Source organism: Podarcis bocagei (genome assembly GCF_964188305.1).
Source record: "Podarcis bocagei genome assembly, chromosome: 10".
In the NCBI taxonomy this organism is placed as follows: Eukaryota; Metazoa; Chordata; class Lepidosauria; order Squamata; family Lacertidae; genus Podarcis; species Podarcis bocagei.
In genome coordinates, this window is record NC_138135.1 from 40,638,782 (window position 1) to 40,664,930 (window position 26,149).

Here is a 26,149-nt window from a genome sequence, read left to right on the forward strand (position 1 = left end):
TAAATTATAGCTGACTATATACTCACTTCTATACTCTAAGGCAAAGATAGGATAGCTAGAGTCTTTCAGAAATCCGCATCCAAAGGTCTCAGAAAATCTTCAATGCAAAAGCACAAAAGGACGAAAAGACGGCTGCTTTGGTGGACATCAGCAGCCGGGCGATTCTTTGCGAATTGCAGAGCGCGCCTTTCAAAACCATTCTCTAGATATTTTATCCATAATTTGCATGTGAAATCAGAAACCCCCAAGCCCAATCAGGACCCTTGATTACATTTGAATTCTCCAATGACCAGCTTGTGGGCTAATAAGTCTAACTTGTGGCAGCTGAGCCAATTAAGCCTTCAGAACCTAGATCAAAGTGTTTCCTCCCTTCCCATGGAGACTGGTGGAGCTTAGGCAGATGTACATTCCCAAGCAATCAAGGATAGATAACATCAGAGAGGGTATGTTCATAGCTTTGAACACAGTTGTTAAACCTTCAATTTAGCCCGACAATTCCTTTCCCATAGTAGTCCTTTCACTCCCTTGGAGCCAACGGGCCCACAGACGGCTCTCATGATTCTTACTGGTTTCCCACAAGGCCTCACTCTCCATTTGACCAAAGAACAGCTACTAGGGAAGTACTAACTTTACTACAGGGTGGAAAGGGCTACCGGAACTGATGTCAGTTGCTACTGCAACAAGAGTTGGAGGACTGGGTAAAATATGTTGCTACTTCTCCTCTGCTCTCATCCAGTAACCTTCCACACTTCGAAAATGAAATCAGTTTAGAAGGAAGGGTGAATGTGAGAGAAGGGGAATGTGAATTGTTCCACTAGCCACAGAAGAGTTGGGTTGCAAAACAGGTTCTGCCTCCAACAGCATTCAGTGCAAAGCCTTAGAATGACCGAGGAGCTGTTGCTCCCACAGTTCTTCTCAGTCACAAAGAGGACCAACAGCATGAAGCTCATGGACTATAGTTTGGCAACCACCTTTTAGAACTTTTGAGTCATTTGGTTACTATAGCAACAGAAATGGTGCAATTAAGGTACAGTTTACATAAAAGCACAACCATAACAGTCCATAAAATTTCCTGGACTAGCTAAACTCAAGATGAAGCAAAACTATGTATCATATAAAACAGAGCAATGCACAGAACAGAGAAATAACAAATTAAGAGTCAAGATTCACTCCATGAATTACCTGAGGGAAGGCATTTTGGAGGGTATTTCAAAGGCCTACTTCTGACTTTTCTTCATATAGCCATCTTCCGATAGTGAAAAGACTTCTCTGAAAATCTTAAAGATTGACTTGATCTGTATTGGGGGAGGTGGTCTAGCCTAATTAAAACCAAATTTGAAATTAGTATCTTTAATTAAATTGGCAAGCTGTATAACGTAACTGGGTTTAAAGCAGGGTCAAAGCTGTAGAGAGTGGCTTTTGCAATTGTTTTGAGTTGAATTCAAAGGGGAACTTGTAACCTCAGCTTTATAGCCAGATGGGTTTTTTGTAAAACTATTAACTTATAACTATTAGAAAATAAAACATGATGAAGAAATTTCTTTTCATTTTTTGTTGACTAGATCACAAACCCACTTTATTTTGACATTTCATTCTTACCAATAAGTTTAGAATTGTGTGTGTGTGTGTGTGTGTGTGTATTTGCATGTCCCGTATATTGCTGAAATCTACCCACCCTCAAGGGAACCTCTTGGTAGGACAAAAATACCATAGAACGTGTGTGCTCCCTCTTACTGGCTTTTCAAAAGTTGGTAACTAAATGTTCAGTTTATGCTGTGGCATATATTTACAAGGATACATAGGTAACATCAGAGCTTCAATTTTGGTTATGCTTTGGAAGTTAGGAGACAATATATCTAAATATATATCAGCTAAGAATATATGCTAACTAAAGCATAATAGAGAAGTTTTGTTAGTAATAAGATGAAGTGTCAGGTTGTTCAGTTTTGCCAATTATAGTATTAGGTTTCAATGGAGCTTGGGAAGTTAAAGCTGTGTGCCAGCACTTGTTCGCTTCCACATTTTTAAAGGATGAAAATGCTTTAGAAAGCTGTGTACTTTTAAGATTTATATCCACTTACTAATAGAAATCTAATCCTTCAAACCTGATGGTGTGCTCACTGTGCAACACAGTGCCCTTAAAACAGTTGCTTTCTGCTCCCTCCCAGATGGACCTTTTTTCTTTCTGAGGATGTTCAAAACACTCAGATGACTTTGATTCTAGTTTCTAGGAGTACATGAAGTCCCATTGGCAGGTGCTGTTCATTTTGCTTAGCATATGTGAAAAAGTTCTATTTTCCCATCTTGTGCAAACTAATTCTGGGAAGGCAGTGTTCCTTTCTCCCCAGTTGAAATACAGACGCACACAATGGCTGAATATTCTTATATATTATCATCACAGTATTTTTCTGTTGCCAGCTCTGTCTACAAACACAGCTATCTTGAGCATCATTTGATGGAAAGGCAGAATACAGATCCAAAAATAAATATATAATATATGTATGAGCTAAATTGTACACCTCTAGTGAACGTGTGTTGAACTATTTGGGAATGTCATGGCTTGTACTTTTGTATTACTGCTCCCTGTTTTAACTATATTAAGCTGTAAAGGAGCGTGCATTACTCAGTTGATTTACAGATGAATGACTTGAAAAGATGCCTGCACTTTGGTATGGTATAGAAATTAACTTTTGTATTTTTGTCAGTTCTTGAACAGCCATGGTAAAATGTTTGATCACTTTAATGTGCTTTTGCTGATTTCAAGGCAATCAGTCAATGTACGTGAGAGTAATTGGTTGTGTTTAGATGACCATATATATCTTGACTTAAATCACTGTGCCCTAGTTTTGGTTGTTCAATATTGGAGCTATTATTTGCATTGTATATGCATGGGCTGTTTCTTGTGGGAAGGGATATATAATTGTTATATGTAGTTGTAGAAACTGGAAGATAAAGAAGTTAAACAAAAATATTTTTAGTTCCAAAGCTGGTAACCATTGCTTTCTGTTTCATTAAGTATTGGACATTGTTTGACTGTAGTTGGTTGAACCAGCCCAAATGGTTAATCTGTCAAGTCATTTGTTTGGAATGAGTGGGAACTTGTATGATTAGCTTAATGGAGAATTATTGGATAAGTCGACATTAGAGTTGTATATGTTGCAACAAAAAAGCTGTCTGTAGAAACTACTCGCATTTAAGCGGATTTCTCCACCAAGCGTGTTATTGCTCAGCATAAGTTCACAAAAATTGAAAATACTCTGCATACTGTTTGGTACTAAATTGTAATACATCAATTGCCTGAGAATACCTTTCTAACTAACGCTTTCCTGTCTACCAACTGCAATAGTTAACTATCCTAGAGTGTTTGGTAACACAGGTTATAGGATAGTTCACAACATTATAGCTCCTCCACAGAGTCCCCTAACATCCAGTACTTGAGGACAGGGAAAATAGAAATGTATAACATCTGCAATGTCTTATATACTGTCAGAATATAATAGAGTATGTACAGTATGTAAAAACTTTTCACAAATATTGATGTCTGTAGAAAAGGTGCATTGTTAATAATTTCATACAACATATTGAATACAGGCAGGATCTGACAGCTAGAATAGAAAAATATCCGATCAACTATAAAATCAAAGTTGTAGTTAACTTAAATCAAGTAATTATTCCTCATTTATGCACATAAAATATCATGCAAGGGAAGTGTGTCCTATTTAAATGTGTTTAAAATACTTCCAAGAATCCTAATAAAAATTTCAAAGTAAAGTGAGTTTGTTTTAATGTAGCATTACATTAAAGAGCACTTTGATTCCCCAGTCATATTTAAGTCTGCCACTTTTGACCTTTTTTGGGGGGGAAACCCCTCAAAAAGTTTTAATGTAACATGATATCAGGGCTATATTCAACTAAATTGTTGTATTAATAGGTGAAGCCTATTCCACAAGGATTCCTAATAGCAAATCAGGAATTTCCCCCTTCTGTGCCATCACCAAATCTTATTTGGAGGGTTGGAGGAATTGCCAGAATAGATTTAGGAAATGGAGAGGAGGAGATAACTGCCGCGAAAGGAAAGTCCTTGTGCTGAAGGAACCGTGACTGTAGAGCTATGTAGAATAGTAATTCAGATAAACATGCTAAATCATATCTGCATCAATTCAGAAAAAATGGTAAACCCACACTGATGCCTTGTTGGATTTTAAAATCTAGTAGTTCAGTTATATTGTTCCAGAACAGGGACATTTTTGGGTTGTTCATGGGTAAAGGAGTTGCAGAGGTTCTGAGAGGCAATGACAAAACTGGTGCTAGATGAGAGGGCTTATTTGGCCCTTATATATGTCAGTATTTATAAATTTCCATCTTTTTAGATGCAGAAATGGAAATATTTTTGTAGCTTGCTTACCTAGCATTTGAGTATTTTTCAGGCGGTATTGACAACAGTGTTATCACTAAGTTTAGCTTTCAGTAATGTGACTAGTTGAAAGAAGATTACTGCACATTTTCCAAATACTTCTGTTTTATTAACCTTGCTGCTTTGAGCAGAGGCTACACTGGTATTCTTCCTCCAGGGTAATCTTGATTCTGACTAATGTGGGGAAATGTTTTAGCACAGTAATAGAAGTGGTATATACCATATATAGAATAAAATTCACTTAGTTGGATTGGAATGATTGCTCTTGGTAGAGAGATATAGTAACAGATGTACAGATGAACAGGGAACAAGATTGTGGGTGACAAAAATACTTCATTTTGGATTCTTCAGGCTTAGTATACTTTTTGAAGCTCTAGTCTGTGATTTTTAGGGCTAGGAACAAGTATGGTTAAAATACTAAAGCTCAGTATTTGCAGTTAAAATAATGGCAGTATAGTGTACCATTATAGACATACAGAATGTAGGCAGCCAGCTAACTAACTACTCTTGTAGCCTGATATGGATTTCAGAATTACTATATGCTACCATTTTTCTTCTTTGTTTTTGCTTATCACAATCTTAAGTCTTCTAAAGCATTGCCCATTGGGACAAAAGCAGTAGCCAAAAGTAGTGCTTAAAAAGGCAGCAAAAAACCTGAAGTGCTGGTGCACCGTATTGGTGAGTACTGTCACAGAAAGTACTGCTTACAGGCAAACATCTTGCGCCTCCTTAGATTTTCCAGAAGCCTTGATCTGAGTACCAGCATCTTTGGGAGATAGTCATGAGATTGAACGCTTGGGTCTAGGAGTTCAATTTTGCCTTCACATAATTAAATTACCTTTAGGCTAGGATTCAGCAATTTTCAGTAGGGACCAAGAATGTAACTGTCCTTACCCAGAAAATAAAATAAAAGTTACTTGGACCTTCCTGGTGATTTCAATCTGAAAACCTTCCGAAGTACTATAGGAGTCTAAATATTACTTGGTGGGATAATGATTTCTTTATCGAGCACTTCAGGTTTATTTTGCCTTTGTAAATACTTATGGGACAATGAAAGATGTACACAAGTTTATTAATTTTAGTAGTGTTGATAATATCACATACCTCATGTCACCTTACTGTCTGCACAAAATAGATTTGTTCCATGAAACTGCCATGCTTCAGTAAGAATGATATAAGTGGTACCAAGCGAAGGAGAGGTTATATAATTCATTCTATTAAATTGGCCAATGTTTACCAAATTTATTATTAAATTTCTATACTGCTCACTAGTGGAATCATCAATAGAAATTGATTCATGTTTGGAAGTAATGAATAGGCTCTCATTTTTCTTTTTCTTTTTTGTTGAAGTTGGCTGAAAACACTAATTGTGTTGAGACTGCCCTGTGGCCGTCTTAAATGTTAATAAAACATTGTTTAAACACTTGTTGAGTAAGCAGTTGTATTTAGTAATGCTAGAAAACTAAGAAGAAAGCAAAACTAAGATACTATCTGACGGCTGCAATGTGGTGCTTCACAGATTTGTAAGGACTTTTGAGCTAATTAGATTTAAGCAAAGGCTTTCCTAAGATAATCACTTTGGGAGCCTTCTCTGGAGCCAGGCTGCTGATAATGTGTAGCTGAAGGTCAAACCTTCTACATAGTATTCTCCAAAGATTAAACTGTGGGTTATGAAATGAACTATTAGAATATTTGAATTCCTGAATGTTTCAAAAAATATTTTGCAGCTCAGACACCGGTGGTGGTGGGTGTTAAAAGCTTTTACTTTTCACCTACTTGTGATGGCACATTACTTCTAAAGTCAGCAAAATAGCATGTTGTAGTGGTACAATTCATTTTGGGAACACAAAGTTGGATACCTTTATGTAAGCTTGCAGCATGTTGTCATCAGAATTACCAATATTGACAAGATACGAAGCCCAGAGTCTATGGATAGCGTCTGGATTCTGGTTAGCTATGAAATATATCTTGATTAAAATGACACAGCTACAAATGAAATTAGTCATTGCTTTTAAGGGGATCTCTTTTATCCCTATGTGGGAAGAGAGACATGATTTTAGAAGGGTAGTGTTAAACTTTAAATATAATATTGTTAACATGCAGAATGCATGAGCTAGTAAGGCATAGAGGCAACTTAAGTATTCTAAGTCCTCATTCCTCACACACAGATGCACACTTCATCTCCCACCTTTGGGGGTTCCAAACTGCTACATCACTAAACATGTGCTACAAAGTCAACCTTGAACACCCTGTATCTTCCCCTATTCATACTTTATTACAATCACCTGGGTTGAACATGGATTCCTTAGAGTCCATCAGCAGAAGAGATAATTTGTTGGCTCCACAGCTAAAGTAAATTGTCTCTAAAATAATAATTTCACAGCTGCTCCTGGTGTTTCTTCCATACTACCAACTGTGCAGTAAAGGCCAGCACTGTGATATTTGAGCAGAAATTCCTGTCACATATGCAAATATCTCTCTGTTCTGCATTAGTGTATCACTAAGCAAACCGACTAAAAAGTAAACCTTTTTTGTTTTTTTCTTTGACTTATGCTATGCTACAGTGTCAAAAAGAAAACAAATTACTGTTGTGAGTGAAGTAGTCTGGGGTACTTTCCAAGAGGTGGATTACTCTCAGTTGGGAACTATGTAAGGCAGCTTAAGTGACATGGTGTGGGCACTACCAACTCTGTGCCACCACTTTTGTCTCTCAAATCCTTCCAGATGAGATGCAGTAATACATTGCTTTAAAACATAATCCTGTTAAAAGAGTAGTAAACTCCCCTTATACCTTGTCGATGACAATGGGGCATAATACCTAAATGTGCTGCGGAGGAGATCTAGCTATCTTTCATAGCTGTGTTGCTCACACCTCTTTTTACGCTGCCTTATTACATGGAGATTGTATTTTTAGCTACCATAGCCAATGGTCATTGCTAAACCTCCATGAATATGTCTTACCATTTTTGAAATAACAATAATAACAATATTTGTTTAAACTCTGTAAGTTCTGCAAGTATTGTTTTCCTGTCCTGAGCCTACTGCCAGTTAATTTCATTTAGTGGCCCTACTACTTATGTAACCTTATAAGCCTTTTCCATGTGTCTCTTCTTCAAACTAAACCATCCTCTTCAACAATTGTTCAGTGTAAAGGTACTGTAATTCATTGATAATTTTATATGTTCCTTTTTATGGTTCATAGAACAAGAATTGTACACAGTATTCTTAATGTGGCTGGACAGCACTCATCTAATGGCATTATGATACTATCTGGCATTTTAATTGCTTTCCTAATCATTCCTCAAACTGGATTTACTTCTTTCTCCACTGCAGCACATTAAGTTGATGTTTTCAGTGAACCTTTCAAAATCTTTTCCTGGGTAGTAAAAAAATCAGCTTTCTTGATGCGTATGTAGAGCTATTTTTTATACACTCTGCATATTTTTGTAATTTCTTGAAAAATTGTTAGATGCCTCCAGTTATATCGATGCTATCAGGCTGTCCCAATGTTGTTTCCGATCCCCAGAATATTTTGTGAGCGCTGCCAATAAAGGAGTATTGATGACTGGTTATATAACTTGATAGCCATTGCTGGGTGATCAAAGTTGCTTTCAGTGTATTCATGAGCCAATCTGACACATTTGGCTGCCCTTGTATGACTTGTTGTGATCTCTAGTGGCCAATAGGAATGGAGTTATACTTAGAGAGAAATGTTATTCATCCCCACATTTAAGGGCTTGAGATATCAAATAGTTAAATCTGAATACAAAGGGCATTCTGTTAAAAAGTGTGCCAAGTCCTCTACTTTGGGGCATCCAGCTGGGCAATTTCTAGCCACACCATACTGAGTCCCATAGTTCCTTTCACCATCATCAGCTGTAAGGATTAATCAGGAGCCATCTTAGCTCATGTGAGCAAGGGGGCACTTTCCCAGGAAGAGTGACAAAATCTTTATATATTGTATTGGAGCAGCACCCAGCAGTCAGTTCCATAGTGGTCTGAAAATTGACATCAGTCAAGTCATCTGGAGAACTGAGCACAGTTGCAGCCCATCATAATCAAGTGGGCTAATGAAAAGCCCAAATAGTAAAAAGTGCATACATCATAGCTTCCCAGGAATCCCTCCTCAAATCCTCAGATACCAATAAAACCAAAAGTGAAGCCAAAAGACTGTCTTAAGCCAACAGGTGATGGCCACTTTCTGGGTAAGCATTCCCACTGAATGAAAGGCCATCTTTAATCAGGCAATTTCCTTAGAATTGTCTAGGTCCTTAGAATAGATCTAGGTACCCCCAATATTTTGGATAAGAACTTAGGTTGCACTGCTTGCAATACTGCAATGTGTGAGTGGGCCCACATGAGGGTTCCATACAGCATCCTTACAAAGCTCAAAAAAGTAGCTACTGTCTTACCACCTGGTCCACAATTGCATATATAAAACCAGCTAAGCACTTATAAGGGACGCGGGTGGCTCTGTGGGTTAAACCACAGAGCCTAGGACTTGCCGATTAGAAGGTCGGCGGTTCGAATCCCCGCGATGGGGTGAGCTCCCGTTGCTCCTGCCAACCTAGCAGTTCGAAAGCATGTCAAAGTGCAAGTAGATAAATAGGTACCGCTCCAGCGGGAAGGTAAACGGTGTTTCTGTGCGCTGCTCTGGTTTGCCAGAAGGGGCTTAGTCATGCTGGCCACATGACCTGGAAGCTGTACGCCGGCTCCCTCAGCCAATAAAGTGAGATGAGCGCCGCAACCCCAGAGTCGGCCACGACTGGACCTAATGGTCAGGGGTCCCTTTACCTTTAAGCACATACAAATCAACTTAAAAACAACAGCAGCAGCATTTACTTTTATAAAATCAATTTCAAATCCAATAGAGATACCAGCTGGTATTACAATCTCCACTTAGAAGGTTTGTTGAAAAAGGAAAGTCTTCAGCAGGTGCTGAAAAGACAATAGAGATGACACTTGGATGAATTATATTTGGAAGGAGTCACAAAGAGTCGATGTTGCGACTCTGAGGACCTGATTCCAGCATCATGCACAATGGAAATCTTGATAAGGTGGTATCTGTTGATTGCTGCAAGAGATTGATGTTGTGAGTGGTGTCTCTTCTTAGTATATGGCAAGTTGAAAATGTTAAAACATTTGAATCGTTTTGCATTTCTGCTGGGAGGAAGGTTTCTGGAGTTAATTTTAAGACTGATTATATCAGATATGTTGTTCAGAGGTAAAATAGCTTGAAGACTGCCTTGCTTTGGTTAACGTGGCCTGTACGTTAGTTATTTACATAGCATGGTGGCTTATGGTAGCTAGAGCATGTCCATAAAGCAGGGGTCAGCAAGGTTCATCTTGCCTGGGCCAGATCAGTTCCGCGGAAATCCCTTCGTGGGTTGGATCGTGTGTGTGCATGAGCGTGCACCCCTGTGATTTTTGGCGTCTGTGCAGACGCGATTTCCGGCACCCCGGAAGTGAGTCCCTGCTCCACTCTGCACCGATAGCTCGATTTGGGGTGGCTCGTGGGCCGGTCAAATGACCTCTGCGGACTACTTCATACCCCTGTCATAAAGGAAGCTCAGTCCTGACTTCAGCTTATAGCCAGAAGCTCAGGATATGGGTACAACTGAGTAAGCTGAGTGAGTGTGCTTTGGATCTGCAAAATATCAGTGTAAAAGTATCTCCATGTTGTCCCCATTGAGTACCTTGAATTAATATTTTCAATTTAATGTAAAGTTATTCAAGTTGATACCAAGAAAATTAAACTGCATGTTGGTGAATGGTGAGACTAAAAGTTTTAAAGGGTATATTAATTTGAGTCTTAAAGCATCCTTTATTCAATTATCTTACTACTAAGAAACTTGAGCATTTCATTTCACCACCTTAGTGCTGCATTTGTTAACTCATTGAATTATTATTTATATAACACCATTGGTATGCTTGGTACAGTCTGATGATTGAGAGGACAGATCGAGAGTCATTTACAATTTACAATTTTGGCACAGTGGAAACAGGAAGAGAGGCAGGGCAAGCAATAAAGCAGTATGTAAGAGGAGAACCAGCAAGGGCAACATAGCAGAGACCTATGGCTTAAAGAGAATAAAGAGAGAGTGTGACCAACTGATCAAATGCAAGAGAAGAAAAATGAGGACTGGAGATTTTTATTTAAAGAGCAAAAGAACAGTTTCAGTGGCATGCAAAGAGTGAAAACCAGATGGGGGGGTCAAGAATAGACTTGGAAGGGAAGTCAAAAAGTTCAGAGTAAACAGGCAAGCGCACTCTAGAAGTTATGGAGGCAAAGGAAAAAGGGAACTGGGGTGATGTGGAGAGGGAAGATGGACTAAGGAGTGTTTTTATAAGGGAGAACGTATGGAGGAGGGAAAGAGCCAGAGGGCAAAGAGGTTGATTATGTGGACAAGAGGAATGATAATGGTAAGGGAGATAGCAACCAGGAAATGGGAGGACAGAGGATTAGTTAGGTGACTGTAGTCAAAATAGAGGGTAGAGGGAAGTGTAGGAAAATGGGCAACTGGTAGGGGGCAGGAAGGTGGATTGGAAAGCTAGTTTGGTATTGAAGCCTCGAGGAGGCAAAGTTTTGGTAAGAGAACAAGGAGTGGATGGGTAAATGATGGGGTAGGCCTTGGCAGAACATCAGAGGTAGAGAAGAGGCACTGTGTATCAGAGGTGTCATAGTGCTGCTTAGCCAGATGCATAGCAGACAATAAAAGGCTGTGATGCTTCTGTGAGCAATGTTGAATCTTGTTGCTATGATCTTCTTTCTTTTGCAGATTGTATTCCCCTTTCATTTGGATTGGAATGAAGGAACCAACAATGGGATTGCACTCAAGATAACACTCCTGGAAAGGGTATCTAATGGCTCTCATCTTTTTTGGTGGTTTATATCTGCACTTTTGATGGTTTTCATATCTGAAGGATTTTCCTTTTGGAAATATTTCAAATAAAAAAAATTGTTCCTCCTTGGAAATAACTTCTTCCTTGAACAATATACATCATGGGAGACATGGCTAACAACTCGGTAGCATACAGTGGTGTAAAATACACTATAAAAGATTCCAATCATGGAGACTTTGGCATTACACTTGAAGAGCTTCGTGATCTTATGGAATTGCGTGCTGCAGATGCTTTGCATAAAATACAAGATTGCTATGGAGATGCACATGGAATCTGTACAAGATTGAAAACTTCTCCAAATGAAGGTAAGAATCTCAATTCAAAAAGTTACAAAATGTGTGTTCATTTATATGGGAAATTTATAGTGAAAAATATTTAGGTCTGTATAGATGCATTCATTGTTTGCCTAAGATGTTTTACTGGTCAGTGACTGAAATTCCTGGCCTGGATTAAAGCCCGCTGTTATCTTACACATTAGTTTACAAGAAGTTTGTGAAATTACAAATGTTAGACAACTTAAGGTGTTGTACATAAAAACTTCGTAGAAATATATAACACAACTTCCTTGAATATTTAAGGTTAACCTAGCACAAATGCCTTGCAGCTTGCAGCTGTAACTTAAATCAGCTGTACTTAAAATCCACTCAGAAGTTACATCTTATGCTATTTCAACATTTAAGGGGATGGTTGTTAGAGCGACGCCTAGGGTTGTTGATAGGAGCTGCGTATTGGTAAAGGTAACAAAGTAAAATGAGCTGTTAAAGCAGCCTTCCCCAGCCAGGTTGGGTCTAAAACTCCCATTAGTTATGCTGACTGGGACCAATGAGAGTTGTAGTTTTAAACATCCAGAGAGCACCAGATTTGGGGAAGGGGTTTCCTTGGAGCAAGAGGCACATGCACTGAATTTGAGGAAAACAATGTTGATTTTTTTCAGTCTAGGGAACTTGTGTGTGTAGGCAATGAAACCTTAGTTTATGGTATGTGTTTAAATGTACTATTTTAAACATTTTCTTTCGAGGAAAAAATAAGATAAAAATTTAAATAAACCATTCAAGATAGTGAGATGGTGCTTTTCTGCTAAACCTTTGCTGCCTGTGGGAAGGGTTTCAGAACTACCCAAATACTTAATATGTAGTAAAGCAATTAATTTGTCCAATGCCTATCCCAGCCTTTCCATAATTATAATTGGCAATTTATGTTTGGGCATTAAACAAGTTCTCAATGGGTGAAGGCACTCAATGCCATCAGGTTAAGATCACTGTTCTTGTTTTTGAAATTCCACCAGTCACTAGTTTCCAGACAAAAGGAGGAAACCTTTTATGTGCAGTATTGCACTTCCAGCAATCCAAATGTTTTTCTGTAAACACTTCTAGTTGCAGTTGTGTTACGTATCAGTTGTGTGCCATGCTGGATAAAATTTTAACGTTCTTAAACTCATTGTTCACAGACTGCCTTGTTTTCCCTCAAAATTTGTGGAATCTGAAACTCCCTAAATGAATTTTGTTTGGGGCTAGTAGTCTGTATTATTTACTCCGAACAGCCAGAAAGACAAGACAATGCAAAATTGTTAAAACAGATACCTTGTAAATCAAAGAATTATGAAAATGAGTGGGCATATCTATGAGGTGTGCTTGTTGTTTTTCTTGGAGCAGAGTGCCTCCAATGAGATATCTCTAATGTTTGGTTGAAAAGAATTTTGTCTTGAAATGTACAGGCACCAAACTCTGTAAGGTAGTATCTATTTCCAGGTTTTAGCACCCTGCAATGCTTAGGTATCTTTTGCTAAACCCTTTTATCTCTATCGAATGGACCGTTGCTTTTTATGGTATAGTAGCCTGAAGGAAGAGAAGTGTTTCCTTTTTCCTGCTACTAATAATTACTGCTTGAATAATTCCTTCCTGTAGCAGGAAAAAAATGTAGTGGTTGCTGTTCCAGCTTTTGTATTTTTTTCCTTTTCTCATTAATCCTTGGAGCAGAATTTTGAGACACAATGTGATGAATAAATATTGCTCCATTAAGTTTTATATGAAAGAGTAGGACAGGATATCCCAGCTTGCAGGAATTTCTACATTAAAAAGTGGGGAGAATCTTTTTTGTGTGTCTCTAATAATTCATTGGAAAATAATAGAATGGAACTTGTAAACTCGTTTCAATAGGGATACATAGTCTGGCCTGAATTGTGTTAAAAATATCATCCATGTTGGATAAGAAATGATTCTTGTGAGAGGGCTGTCAACTGAAGCTTTCAACTGAAGAGCTATTTAAACACCCAAGAAGCTTTCAGTAGTCATGGTGAAGGTTACCAGTGAGTCTGCAACTTGCTTCTATATGTACTACACTCATCTTGAAATGTGGATGAGTATGAGGTCCAGTTGAATAGTACTGAAATACCACAGATGGGAAGTGATAAGATGTGTAAGGGAGAAACCTGGACTTGTTCCAGCTAGTACTGAACTAATGAATTAGCAGAAATGCAGAATCTCGCTCACCGAATGACTTGCTGAGTGATCCTTTCCTACATGAGAAGGATTAGTTCAAAGGTGAACCATGTAGATCTAATTGTTGAGGCCAGATATACAATTTCCGCTATCCTTAAAATAAAAATGTATTTGCAGCCTATGTGTTGGCCTTGCCTATTATTGCACTATGGGCTTCTGTGTAATATGTAATAAGGAAAAGACCCCTTAGAGATGTAGCTTTGCTTCCTCCTAATGTTCAGCATCTAGATGGGTGTTGCCATGTTGTGCATTGTGGTTATAAAAAGAATTACTTTTGTATTGGGAAAACAGAAACAGACTTCTGCTTAACTCTCGTGTTTGTTAATTTAAATTTCTGAAATGACTAGGAATTTCAGCATATACTGGAATGATGTGCTCCAAAACAAATGCTTGACTTTCTTGGGAATTGCTTTGCTTGGAGTCTGCAGCACATATATTTGTGGGGAAAACTCAAATAAAACCACTATTAGCCAAGTAACACTGTGGGTAGGCGAAATCTGCAGCTATCTTTCCCCCATGTTAGAAACGTCTACAGTAGAGTTCCACTTGATATTGATATTGTAACTTCTAGAATGCATAGGACATAAAGAGTCCTGTTAAATTCACTAAATACCAAAAGAGCAACTGTGCAGCATATACTTAAGGTGTTTGTAGAATTACATAGCAAAAAGGGATTTGTTAAGTGATGTATAGATAATGAAATTGCTCTAAAATTGTATTTTTCTTTTTAATATTTAGGCTTAAGTGGAAACCCGGCAGATATAGAAAGGAGAGCAGCTGTGTTTGGAAAGAACTTTATACCTCCTAAAAAGCCAAAAACATTTCTTCAGTTAGTATGGGAAGCACTACAGGATGTTACATTAATTATATTAGAAATTGCAGCCATAGTATCATTGGGCCTTTCTTTTTACCAACCACCAGGAGGGAATGAAGCATGTAAGTAAAGAGTTTGTTTCTTTATACTTGTGTACCTCAAAATGTATTTCAGAGTTTGGGTATTGTCTGCCAGTTTATGTATTGGTTATGTTGTTGTTTATACCCTTCTGTCTTGGGAGACAATGGAGACATGTGCCTTTGTGGGTGAAGTCAAACATCGGAAAGTTACAGCAGCTGCTGTGGCTGTAGAGACTGATATGGAGGAGACATGTTTGGTTGCAGCTGGGGCAGATGAAGGTGTCTGGTTGTGCTGCTGCAGATTCAGCATGGCGTTTCTTTTCTTTTCTTTTTTGCACTCCTCCCAGCTGTCATTCCTCCTCTGGTGTGGTTACATGACCTGACTGTCTGTCTCCAGGCGCTGCGGTCGTCTGCAAGAGATTCCCACATGGCAGGCTTGATGTTGCCAGCCTTCATGTCTCGTTTGCAGTAATCTTCATATTGCAGAATTGGTCCTCATGAAGCCATTAAGTTGTTTTATTGCTTCCTATTATAATTGCTTCATAGTACAATTGTATGATAAGCAAATTCTGGTTCAAGTGCCGAGTAGAATGACTTCTAGTCAGCACTTGAACCAAATATTTAAAGTTCTGTCACAATGTATTTACTAAGAGATTGTTGTAATTTTGAGGTATACTCTTTAATTTCCCCAAATCTGAGGTGTACTCAGATTTCTTTCCTGGAGCGAACCTAAGCTCATGCTCTCTCTTCTTGCTCTCATCAAGAAGGAGAAATGTAAATACAGTGGTACCTTGGTTTAAGAACAGCCTAGTTTATGAACAACGTGGATTAAGAACGCTGCAAACCCAGAAGTAGGTGTTTTTGTTTGTGAACTTTGCCTTGGAAGCAGGACATGTTCCGCTTCCTGTTGAGTGTGTTCCATTTGTAAATTGAGTCCCCTGCTGCTATGGGAAAGCACGCCTTGGTTTAAGAACACTTTGGTTTAAGAACGGACTTCCGGAATGGATTAAGTTCGTAAACCAAGGTACCACTGTAGTTAAATTGAAGCGTTGGAATACAGGAACTTCTGGCTCTTACACTGAATTATCCCTTGAGAAAGGAACCAGAGCAAAAGAAGTGGGGGCAGGCTCACTCCTTACCAATGAAAAGGGGAGGCTTTTTTACTTGTGGCACCAGTGTTGTAGAATGCTCACCCTGCTGAAATAAGAGAAGCCCCATCAGTATTGGTGTTCCATCAGTTCCTAAAGGCATAATAGGGTCTCTCCTGACGATTTTTGGGTGCGGGGAGAATCATTTCCTTAGGTCAGTTGTGAAGAACTCATAGCCCTCCAGATATCATTGGACTCCTGCTCCCATGTGCCCCAGCCACCATGGCCAGTGATTAGGGATGATGTTGTTATAGTACCACAACATATGGAGAGCTACAAGTTTTCTACTGCTGCTTTGGGTAATCTGGACCAAAGCTATTTACAGCTTTAAAGGTTCAAACTAGCACTTCAAATTGTGAACTGAAATAGGTTTGAAGTCACTGCAGTTGTGCCATTATAGGTGTGAATGTGTTACCAATGGCTATGTAATGCACTGCTGCTTTTGGAACTAACTGAAGTTTCTGGATGTTATCTGAATGCACCCATATGATGGCCTAGTTTAGACAATCAGATCATTGATTAATAAATCTGGATGTGCACAACCATCATGCACTCAAATGTAGCCCTTTTGCTTCCACTTCTTTCTTTGATCAAGTGGAAAAACAAACCAGGCAGCTGCAGTTAACCATGACTTTCCATTATATGTGAACCAAGAATTCTGATGTTAGTGACCTCTGAAGAAGCCAGGATTGGATCACATGAATGGGCTATATGAGGTTCATGCATATCCTGACTTTCTAAGCCAGGATTTGATTAAACATGGTAACAGAGTCTACCCTCATGGTTATCAAAGCATGTTTGATGAAGCAAATACTGTCTTTTATGAGTGGGTGTAGTTGGCCTACAAACCTAAGAAGGTATAAAGCATTCTTGGCTATGGTGACTAACTGAGATTCTAGGAATAGCATCTCTTGCATGCCCAGCTCTTCAGGAAATTAAGTCCTCTCCAGAACTGCTGGTTCCTACATCTGTAGGAGCTATCGCCAACAATAAAATCAGTCTAGCCTAGATTTCTTTATCATTTATTATTCTTTCAGTTCCTTTTTATCATGCATTCAGTTGTTATCCATAGGTACCATTTAAAGAATTTAGTACCTAGTGGATCTACCAAAAAGGAGAAATAGGATGTAATTACCCCCCTTTTTTATATTACAGTATCTCTCTTTCATGTAAATTTTAAAAAGTATTACAGAAGATGGAACTTTGTAGAATATCATACAGCATACCTCGCTCCACAGCTGACTCCTGCCTGATAGGTATTGAAGTCACTGCAATAAAGTGTAACTTCTAAGCCATGACTTCGCAGATTGTCTAAGTCACACTTAGACAGAACAACAACATACAAATTTATCAAAGCAGAAGTTGTCTTAAATCTAAGTAGCTCAGGCTTCATGTAGGTTGATTTAAATGGTTTCTCTCCTCCTTCACGATTATAGTTCAAGTATTGGATACCTGCATTGTTTTCTACTATACTGCAGAATATGGGGGAAAGTATGGAATTTGACCAATAACGTGTTTATTCATTTTCTACCTAAATTTTTATTACAAAAATTGAAATTAATGGCCCTAACAATCATGCTCGTTAATTTAAATGGGTTTATTCTGAGTAAAACTTAGTGAATATTACCCCAAAGTTTCCCCCCATAAACTAGATTGTATTTATCAGCTGCAGTCACACACACACCCCAACTGAATGGGGTTGTTGCTTTTAAATGGAATTAATGATGAAACAAATTTTGGTGTGTGTTGTCTTTGATTTAAGGTTCTTAGAATGGTGATTTGTTTCCTCCACCAACCACTATGGCAAGTGATCTGACTAAATCATGCAATGTCAAGCATATCACTGTGCTCTTAATGCCTCTCAGAAACAGTGTTCTAAAGGGGAAGAGATGAGAGAAATCTGTTTTATTTAATTGATAAAACACTACCTAATTTCTAGCTTTTCCCAATTACGTAATTGGATTCTAAGGCTGCTTGTTTTTGAAAAATTCAACTTGTAAAACACAATGAGCTTTAGTTTTAAAAAGGCTTCTCAGACAGCTGAAATGCAGCCTTTATAGTTTAATTGGAAATTTGAACAATCTTTCAAATAATTTTATAATTTAAACTTAAGAATGCCATCAACAAAAGGGGAGTGAAATCTGGATGGGGTATTTCCACCCACTCACGCCACTGGGCAAGAAGATGCAAATGAGCAGGAGTCATCTGATTGGGCCAGAGGACCTCTCCCCAGTTCACTTCCTGCTTAGCTGCACTGCAGGACATCTGTTCCCCACCCTGTCTTTTTACTAAGCCAGGGTGGGGTAGCAACTGGATTTTTACCCTTTCCTTTGCTTTTATTTTACCATCCCATAGTGTAAGTGAGCCTCACTTAGGCCATTGCCAAAAGGAAACCAAGGAAAAAGCATAGGCATGGAAGAAATGGGCCAGATGATATTCCCAGCAAATAATCACCAACAATAGTAAAACTGAAATGTGTCACCACCTCATTTGCAAGAGCAGGGAAGGCTATCATCATAATTAAACCTAGTGAATGGATTTGTCAAAACCTGTCCTAGCCTGAACAGGTGATCCACAAGTATACTGTGCTGAATGGTTTCAAAAGCTGTGAGATCCAGGATAATCAAGTAAAAATTTCTTCTCAGGTTAACCCCAAACTCATTTATTTGCAACATTCCTGTATTGCCAAATAAAAATATTCTTCAGGCAGTTCACACAAGTTAAAGCCATGAAGTTGGTTTTAAACTAATAAACAGTCAAAACAGCAACATAATAAAACCAGCAACAGAAAACAAATAGTGCAACACATTTCAGTAATAAAACAAACAAACAAAAGCCTGGGAAAATGAAAGGTCATTACAAGGTGTTGAAAAAGACCACAATGTAGGTAAACTCCTGGGGGGTGGAAAGTTTTCCATAATGGGCACCACTACTGCAAATGCTCTTTCCCTTGTGGCTTCCACTTCAGCGGATTTGGCAGGGACATATAGAAGTGGGCCTTCAGGTAATGATCCTTCAAGTAATTTGGCTCTAAGCCACTTGGGACTTTAAATGTTAATACAAGCACTTTGAATTGAGCTCAGAAGCAGACAAGAGCAAATCCCACAGGAAGTTATCAGAACATGGATGACTATAGCAAGGCTATCTTTGTCCAGATAATATCATAACTGGTATATCATTTTGAGCTGATAAAAAGGTTCTCTGAACTACCAAGGATGCATGTGCATTAAGAGACAGTGCTGGATCCAGGAACACCCTCCAGACTATGCTTCTGTTCCTTTGGGGAGAGTGCAACCTCCTTCAGAACAGATTGTGCACCACTCAGCTTGTTGGATAGACCACCCACTAATAATACGTCTGTCTTGTCTAGATTGAGTTTCAGTTTATTGCCTCTTACCCAGTTCATTACCATGCCCAAGCACTGATTTGTAATGTCCACGGCCTAACCTAGTTTTGATAGAAAGGAGAGAAACAACGAGAAGTCATATGTATATTGGAGACATCCAAAGCCACACCTACAAATAACCTCAGCCAAAGAGTTCCAAACAGGCTCAAGACTGAATTTTAGAACTGAAACATGACTAGCAGTTCTCTTGTTCAGGCATTCCCATCATTACCCTATTCTTGGGCAGAAAGTAATCTGACCTGGATGATGTGTTTAAACTCTGAACCAGATATAAATGCACTGGAAAAAGATAACATAATGAATGTACTGCCCATCAGTGTACCTTTTATGTCAAACTATTGCCATTCTTGTCACATCTAGAGTTCTGCATGAATCATTTAATAGATAGTTGGAGAGTTTAAAAACATACCCATTCTCTCTCATTTCTTTCTTCTTTGACATCAGTTGAGTCAGTTCTTTGGGCTAAATAGGACTATCCTTTGTCAAAACTTCAAAATAGACTTAATCCACAAAAATGAGTAATACCTACGTGATCTCCACTAGTGTGTGTGTGTGTGTGTGTGTGTGTGTGTGTGTGTGCTGCAAAACATGAAAACTTAACCACCTCTCTAATTTGTTGTATACTGACAGTTACATTCTTTTTATCCTTGGCTTTAATCTGTTAGAACCTGGAATATATTATTGGACAGAATGGATCAGACTTATCTTGAAATAAATGGAAGAGATTCAGGAGCGATGTTCTTGGTTGATCAAATTTGCTTACATATTTATCCATAAATTTTGTAGTACTCTGCCAAGAGTTGGTCCCCATCGTGCTACCTTTTTATAAGCCCATAGCTTCTAAAAAGTGAATATGGGAATCTGTTACATGCAACGGAAAAGGTAGAAACTTTAAATCCTATGATCACAAGAAAAGAAATTTAAGTATTGATGTAAGCTCTGCTACCAGAACTTTTTGTTATGGACTAGACCACGGGTGTCAAACACAAGGCCCGCGGGCCGAATCCGGCCCGCCAGACCTCGTCGTGTGGCCCGTGTAGCCGCCGCCGGCTGCCAGTCTATGGATTTGTTGTCTCGGCAGTTTCACGCGAAGCCGCCGCTTTTATCTCGCGATATTTGGAAAGCGTGCGGGTTTTTCCCCCTCCCCCGCCCACTCCGCCGGAAGCGCCGCGAGGCATTCGAAACCCGGCGGGAGTCGGAAGCGGCGGTGCGATGCCCGTGGAGGAGAACGGCGGAGCCTCGTCCGGGAGCAGCGCAGGTGGGGAGCCGCCAAGAGAGGCTGGGCTGCCTCCTCAGGGTCCGGGGGGAGGGTGTTTATTGTAGGCTAAGGGGTCTCCTGAGCATGTGCAGAGCGCTCTCCGCCTCGCCCGCCCCGCCCCCCAGCAGAAAGCCCGTGAAGAAAAGCCCAGCAGCAGCAGCACCCTTCTTTTTATCGCTTATTGTGCAGGCGAGGCTGCCTCCCCCGATATAGATAGAGATATGAGAGAGGAGGAAGTCAGAGAGGTGGAAAAAATATGGGTCTGGTGTCGGTGGGATTATAACCTCCCTCATGAGGATAAGTCGGAATTTAGCAAAGTAGGGTGCAGCTTTCCTCCCCCCTCCAAAAAACAAACAAACAGAAAAGTTTGTAGCACTGATCCTGAAGCCAAGGTACAATTTTAGCATGCTGCTATTATTTTCTACCTCATTTCGCTTTGTAGCTGGTGACCGGTATCCATTACTTTGTTGTTTGTATTCTTGATGAATGCTATATTATAAAAAGACAACAACAGGGGGACAACGGAAGAATTCGGGAAATAGATGGTGGCAAAGGGGTTGGAGGTCTTTTAAGATAGAGCTTTCAGGAGCTAGAACCAACAAGTACCGTGGTGTGTGTGTGTGTGTGTGTGTGTGTGTGTAACACATAACAAGAAGCAACAAGTACTGTGTTTTATATATGGATTATTTTGTGCTAGTTCTTAAGGCAGGCATATCCAAAGTCTGCTTTGGGGCCCAATTCAACCCTCCGGCCGGTTTTATCAGGCCCCTGTGGCAGTTCATTCATTTATTGCTGTCAAATCCTTTAAAAAGGTCAATAAACCTTGGGGGGACATCCCCCCAAAAGCTCTTCAATCCTAAAAAAAAGCTCAACTTTGGTCGGCCCTCATGCATGTTCACTTCCATCAAATCTGGCCCTCTTTGAAAAATGTTTGGGCACCCCTGGACTAGACTATGTGTGGGGAATCTTTGGCCCTCCAGATGCTGCTGAACTACAGCTCCCATCAACCCCAGCAAGCATGATCAGGGAAGGATGACCAAGGAAGATGGGAATTGTAGTTCAGAAACATACGGAGTGCCAAAGGTTTTCCATACCTGGGCTTGACTATCTAGGATTGGTTCTTAATTAAAATACATCAAGATTTACATCTAAATTACTTCTGCGTTAAAGCCTTCTTCCTAATGTAGTTAAATACCAGCTTCCGTTGCTGATATTTCTGCGTTCAGTTGCATCTTAGTCTTGTGAAATGGAGAAAAATAATCTTCTGTGGGAAGGAGTCATGTTCCTCGGGATTTCCACATTCATTGTATGTCAACAAAATGATCAAGCATAAGAATATCTTTCCAAAACTGCCAATAATTTTGCAACAAGCCCTCCACTTACCTCTCTGAAACAAGAGCAGTAAGGACCCCATCAGTCCTTTGTTCCACTTCCAGATCATGGCAATTCTAGTATAGACAGGAAGAACGGAGATTGCATGGGTCTGTTTGCAGCACATAGACATCTGGCCTGTTATTAATAGTCTCTGTGTACTCACCTGTAGTGGGCAAAGGTGAAAGGCAGGGAAGCTCTATGCGATGTGCAAACCCCTCTGTTTTTCCCAAGCCACTTTTGCTTTAATTGTTGAATGCTCCAAGGCCAGCATGAGAAGAAGGGGGAGGTTTAGGGATATTTCTCCAGAAATACCCACACACCCTGCATGGGCATAGATACCTTGGCTGTGTACATACCAGAGTCTTAATGCACATGTGTGTCACACAGACCTGATTTTTCCATGTGTGCTTTTGGTCACATTCATCTGCACATGAACATTCATTTGAACTCTTTTAAGTGTTTTATTGTCTACGCCAGTGGTTCCCAATTAACTATGTTCTGCAGACCCCCAGTTTTTGAATAGCCAAGCCATGGACACCCTACTTTTGAAAATGTTATGGTAGTTTTTGTTATGTAAATGGTTCTGTGGACCCCTTGGGCTCCACAGACCACCAGTTAGGAGCCACGGGTGTGCACTAGTGTGGTGTCTTGATAGGATGTATTCTCACTGTGAGGTGTTGTCCCCTCCCCTCAATAAGTACTTCCTTACTTGTCCCAGAGTTCCAGAAACTGAGGTCCATTGTGGGTATGTGCACAGGTAATTGTTTACCTGTGCGCTGAGTAATTTTATTTTTATAATTGAGATGCAAGTTTTCCCATGTACTAAACTTGAACAAAGCTGTGAGTTGAAAAGATTGTCTGTTGCACCACAGTGGAAACACCAAATTATATTGGGGGGAATGTGGACTGCCACTTGGATGGCGACTGAATCATGTGGATGACATGAAAAGTATGCTCACGTGGAATGCATTGAATGCACTTTAAACTGCTGTGTGTAAACCCTTGTCGACTGATAAATTTAATCTGAATAATCCTATAGCACTTGTAATATAGTGGTAGGATACCACTGTCATGGTAGCCTAATTGCAGCCACGTAATATGAACATTAACCATATTTTTAAAACTCAAGCTTTGTTGTAACCTTAGGAAAGCTGTCAAAGCTAGTGTACATTTGATATGGGGCCTCAGTCAGTATTATTGGATTTCTTGTGTAATAAAGTTTGGATGATAAATTTCAGTTTTCAGATTAATGCAGAACAATATTAAAATTTGAGTATGCGATGCTGATTATTTGTTTACTTTTTCCAGTATGTGGAACAGTAGCAGCTGGTGAAGACGAGGATGAAAGTGAAACAGGGTGGATCGAAGGAGCTGCAATTCTCCTGTCTGTCGTTTGTGTGGTATTGGTCACAGCTTTCAATGACTGGAGTAAAGAGAAACAATTTAGGGGACTGCAAAGCCGCATTGAACAAGAGCAGAAGTTTACTGTCATCAGGGGTGGCCAAGTCATCCAGATACCTATAGCTGACATAGTTGTTGGTGATATTGCACAAGTAAAATATGGTAAATATAATTATTTATGATGTCATCTCTGGTAACTTCTTATTGAATGTATTTTAAAAGTACCATTTGGGCTCTTTCTTTTTTAGGTGACCTTTTACCAGCAGATGGTGTACTTATACAAGGAAATGACCTCAAAATTGATGAAAGCTCACTGACTGGAGAATCTGATCATGTTAAGAAAACATCTGATCGAGATCCTATGTTGCTCTCAGGTGAGTGATCAAATGATAGCGAAGAACTGGGCATGAGGTATTTTGGAAACTGGACAAAGTTTCCTACTTCAAGAACTAGGTTATGTGAAACACTGTCTTTCTAGGTGACACCATGCTAAGATCTAGTACTCTTATGTATTATGTATCATGCTTTTAACCTTCTCAGGGCCGGAAAGATGGGTCTTAACAACAGGTAGGATTTCAGACATACAAGCATCCTTTAATGTGATTACTTTAAGCTAGTGTGCATCGCTGAAATGTCTCAACTTTCCATATTTATTAAACACTGTTTGTAGGGTAGTTTTATTAGACGCTAGTAATATGGATGCGGTGACCCCCTGAATTAAGTCAGCATGCCCTCATTTAGCTCCTCATCAATGAAATAAAAGATGAAATTATTCAAAGCCTGAAGTGAGTTATACGGTTAAGACTGCAGAAGTACTGCAGAGTGTTCCAGTTGACAGAATTCAGTTGTGCAAATATACAGCTATTGTTTTCCACTATACCCCAGAGACTATGCAGATTTAAACCTTATTGCCAGTCTCGAATTAACTGATTCACTGTCTTATATAGTACAGTGGTGCCCCGCAAGACGAATGCCTCGCAAGACAAAAAACTCGCTAGACGAAAGGTTTTTTCATTCGCGATTTGCCTCGCAAGACGAATTCCCCTATGGGCTTGCTTCGCAAGACGAAAACGTCTTGCGACTTTGTTAAACCGTTTAAACCGTGCTTCGCAAGAAGAAAAATTCGTTAGACGGCAAAAATTGCGGAACGAATTAATTTCGTCTTGCGGGGCACCACTGTATAGCCATGAACAATAACAAACTGAGCGGTCTCCTGAGCATGTTGCTATTTCTCAGTGGCCCTGTTTGGCTATATATCTGTCAGCACTCACTGCCTGAGTTTGCTGTTGGTGATACTTACAGCTGCTCAGTTCAGTGCACTTGAGGTAGATAGGCATTATCTTTGCAAGACAGTATACTTACAAATCATTTGAAAAATAATGGATTTTATTAGAATGCTACCCTTAACTAGCCTAATGGGGCTTGTCAAATCATGGCCTAAGATTTAAAGTATTCCAGTAGAAACTCAGATGTGCTCCAGATATAAAGGACTGATTGCAATATTTAGATATATTAGCAGCTTATGGGAATGCTGAAATGTGGTCTTTTCTTTGGAATGTGTTTTTTTCTTTTGGAAACTTTCTTCCCTAATCAACTTGATATCATGCAACTCATTATTATAATACATGAGTGTGTTAATAGTAAGAATGTTATGTTCTGTCTAATGCTACACTGCAGTTTTGTATAACTGTAATAAAATGTCTTATAAAAAGCAGTTCTAGTGTAAAGGACATTACTGGAGAGCCCAACTCAAATTCCTCCAGGGGCCACTTTCGTTTATTAACCGAGCACGACTGCATGGCAGCTGCATTAACTACTGAAAAGCATTTTTTGCTACAGTTGTAACTGTGTTCAGTGCATTCTGCTAATCCCTTCTTGGCTTTGCTCCCATAGTACTGTTTCTTCTTTCTCTGACCTCTGTTAAACAAACATCCCTCCTTCTCTTTGTGCCCCATAGTACATGCTGTGTCTTCACCACTACAAGTGTGCAGTCTATCTGTTTCCCCACTTGCAAGTGTCTGCATAACATGTTACCAACTCATTTTTCTTCTTTCTGTACCTCTGCAGTTCAGAACCCATCTGTTCATTCCTTTTCTTTCAGCATTTGCTCCATGTCTTCCGATTCATCTCACCCCTTATGTCTGATCTCTTGTGATTGTGCAACAGTGCACAATACTTTCACTCCCCTCAGCATATGAATTGCTGGGAAATCTGGAACAGGTGGACAAGGCAGCCTGGCTTGCTGGCTAGATCACTAGAACAAAACTCTGAATCCAGGAAGGGAGGAATAATACAGGCCTAATTACTTACCTAATAAGTAATTTTGTTGTCCCCGAGAGGGGGCAGTGACAATAAAGATATTATTATTATTATTATTAGATTTACTCCCATCTTACTTCCAGCTTAGATAGGCCTTGACTATTTCTACAAATGTGGAGAAAGGTGTTTATACAATGGATTTTATTTTATTTTGAGAGAGAGATCCTTTCAGAAGGTACATCTCCAAGAATCTCAAACATTCCTTTCAGCTGCCCCATCTCACATTTAATACCCCCACCCCTCCAAAAAAGACCCCATAGAGAATGGGAAAGTAGTTAAAGGAGAAATTGGTAGACAGGTGCAATGGCAGCTCTCATCTTTTCCTGCACCTTATCCAAAGTTTTGGGCTACTTAAGGGTGCCCCACTATAATGCTGGCAAGGAAGGATCAAGTGCATGTGCCTTTGGTTCTTGGCCACATTCTTAAAATATTGTGGTCAGAAACCAGAAATGGCTACACTAACCTTTCATTCCGAAATGTGTGTTTAGTGGTTCTCCTGCAAGAAGAAAGTACAGTACAGCACTATATTTTACA

At 39.5% G+C, this 26,149-nt stretch overlaps 1 protein-coding gene across 9 annotated transcripts in view; it reads left to right on the forward strand.

Annotated features, from left to right (window-relative positions):
• The window catches only part of ATP2B1 (ATPase plasma membrane Ca2+ transporting 1), a 71,357-nt gene that overhangs the window by 17,406 nt on the left and 27,802 nt on the right, over positions 1-26,149 (forward strand). For all 9 annotated transcript variants that reach the window (XM_081211195.1, XM_081211191.1, XM_081211197.1 and 6 more), the window contains 4 exons: positions 11,194-11,622; positions 14,554-14,751; positions 23,204-23,458; positions 23,545-23,670. In XM_081211195.1, the coding sequence (XP_081067321.1) occupies positions 11,418-11,622; positions 14,554-14,751; positions 23,204-23,458; positions 23,545-23,670 (784 nt within the window). In that variant the 5' untranslated portion in view covers positions 11,194-11,417. The remainder of the gene's footprint in view (positions 1-11,193; positions 11,623-14,553; positions 14,752-23,203; positions 23,459-23,544; positions 23,671-26,149) is intronic.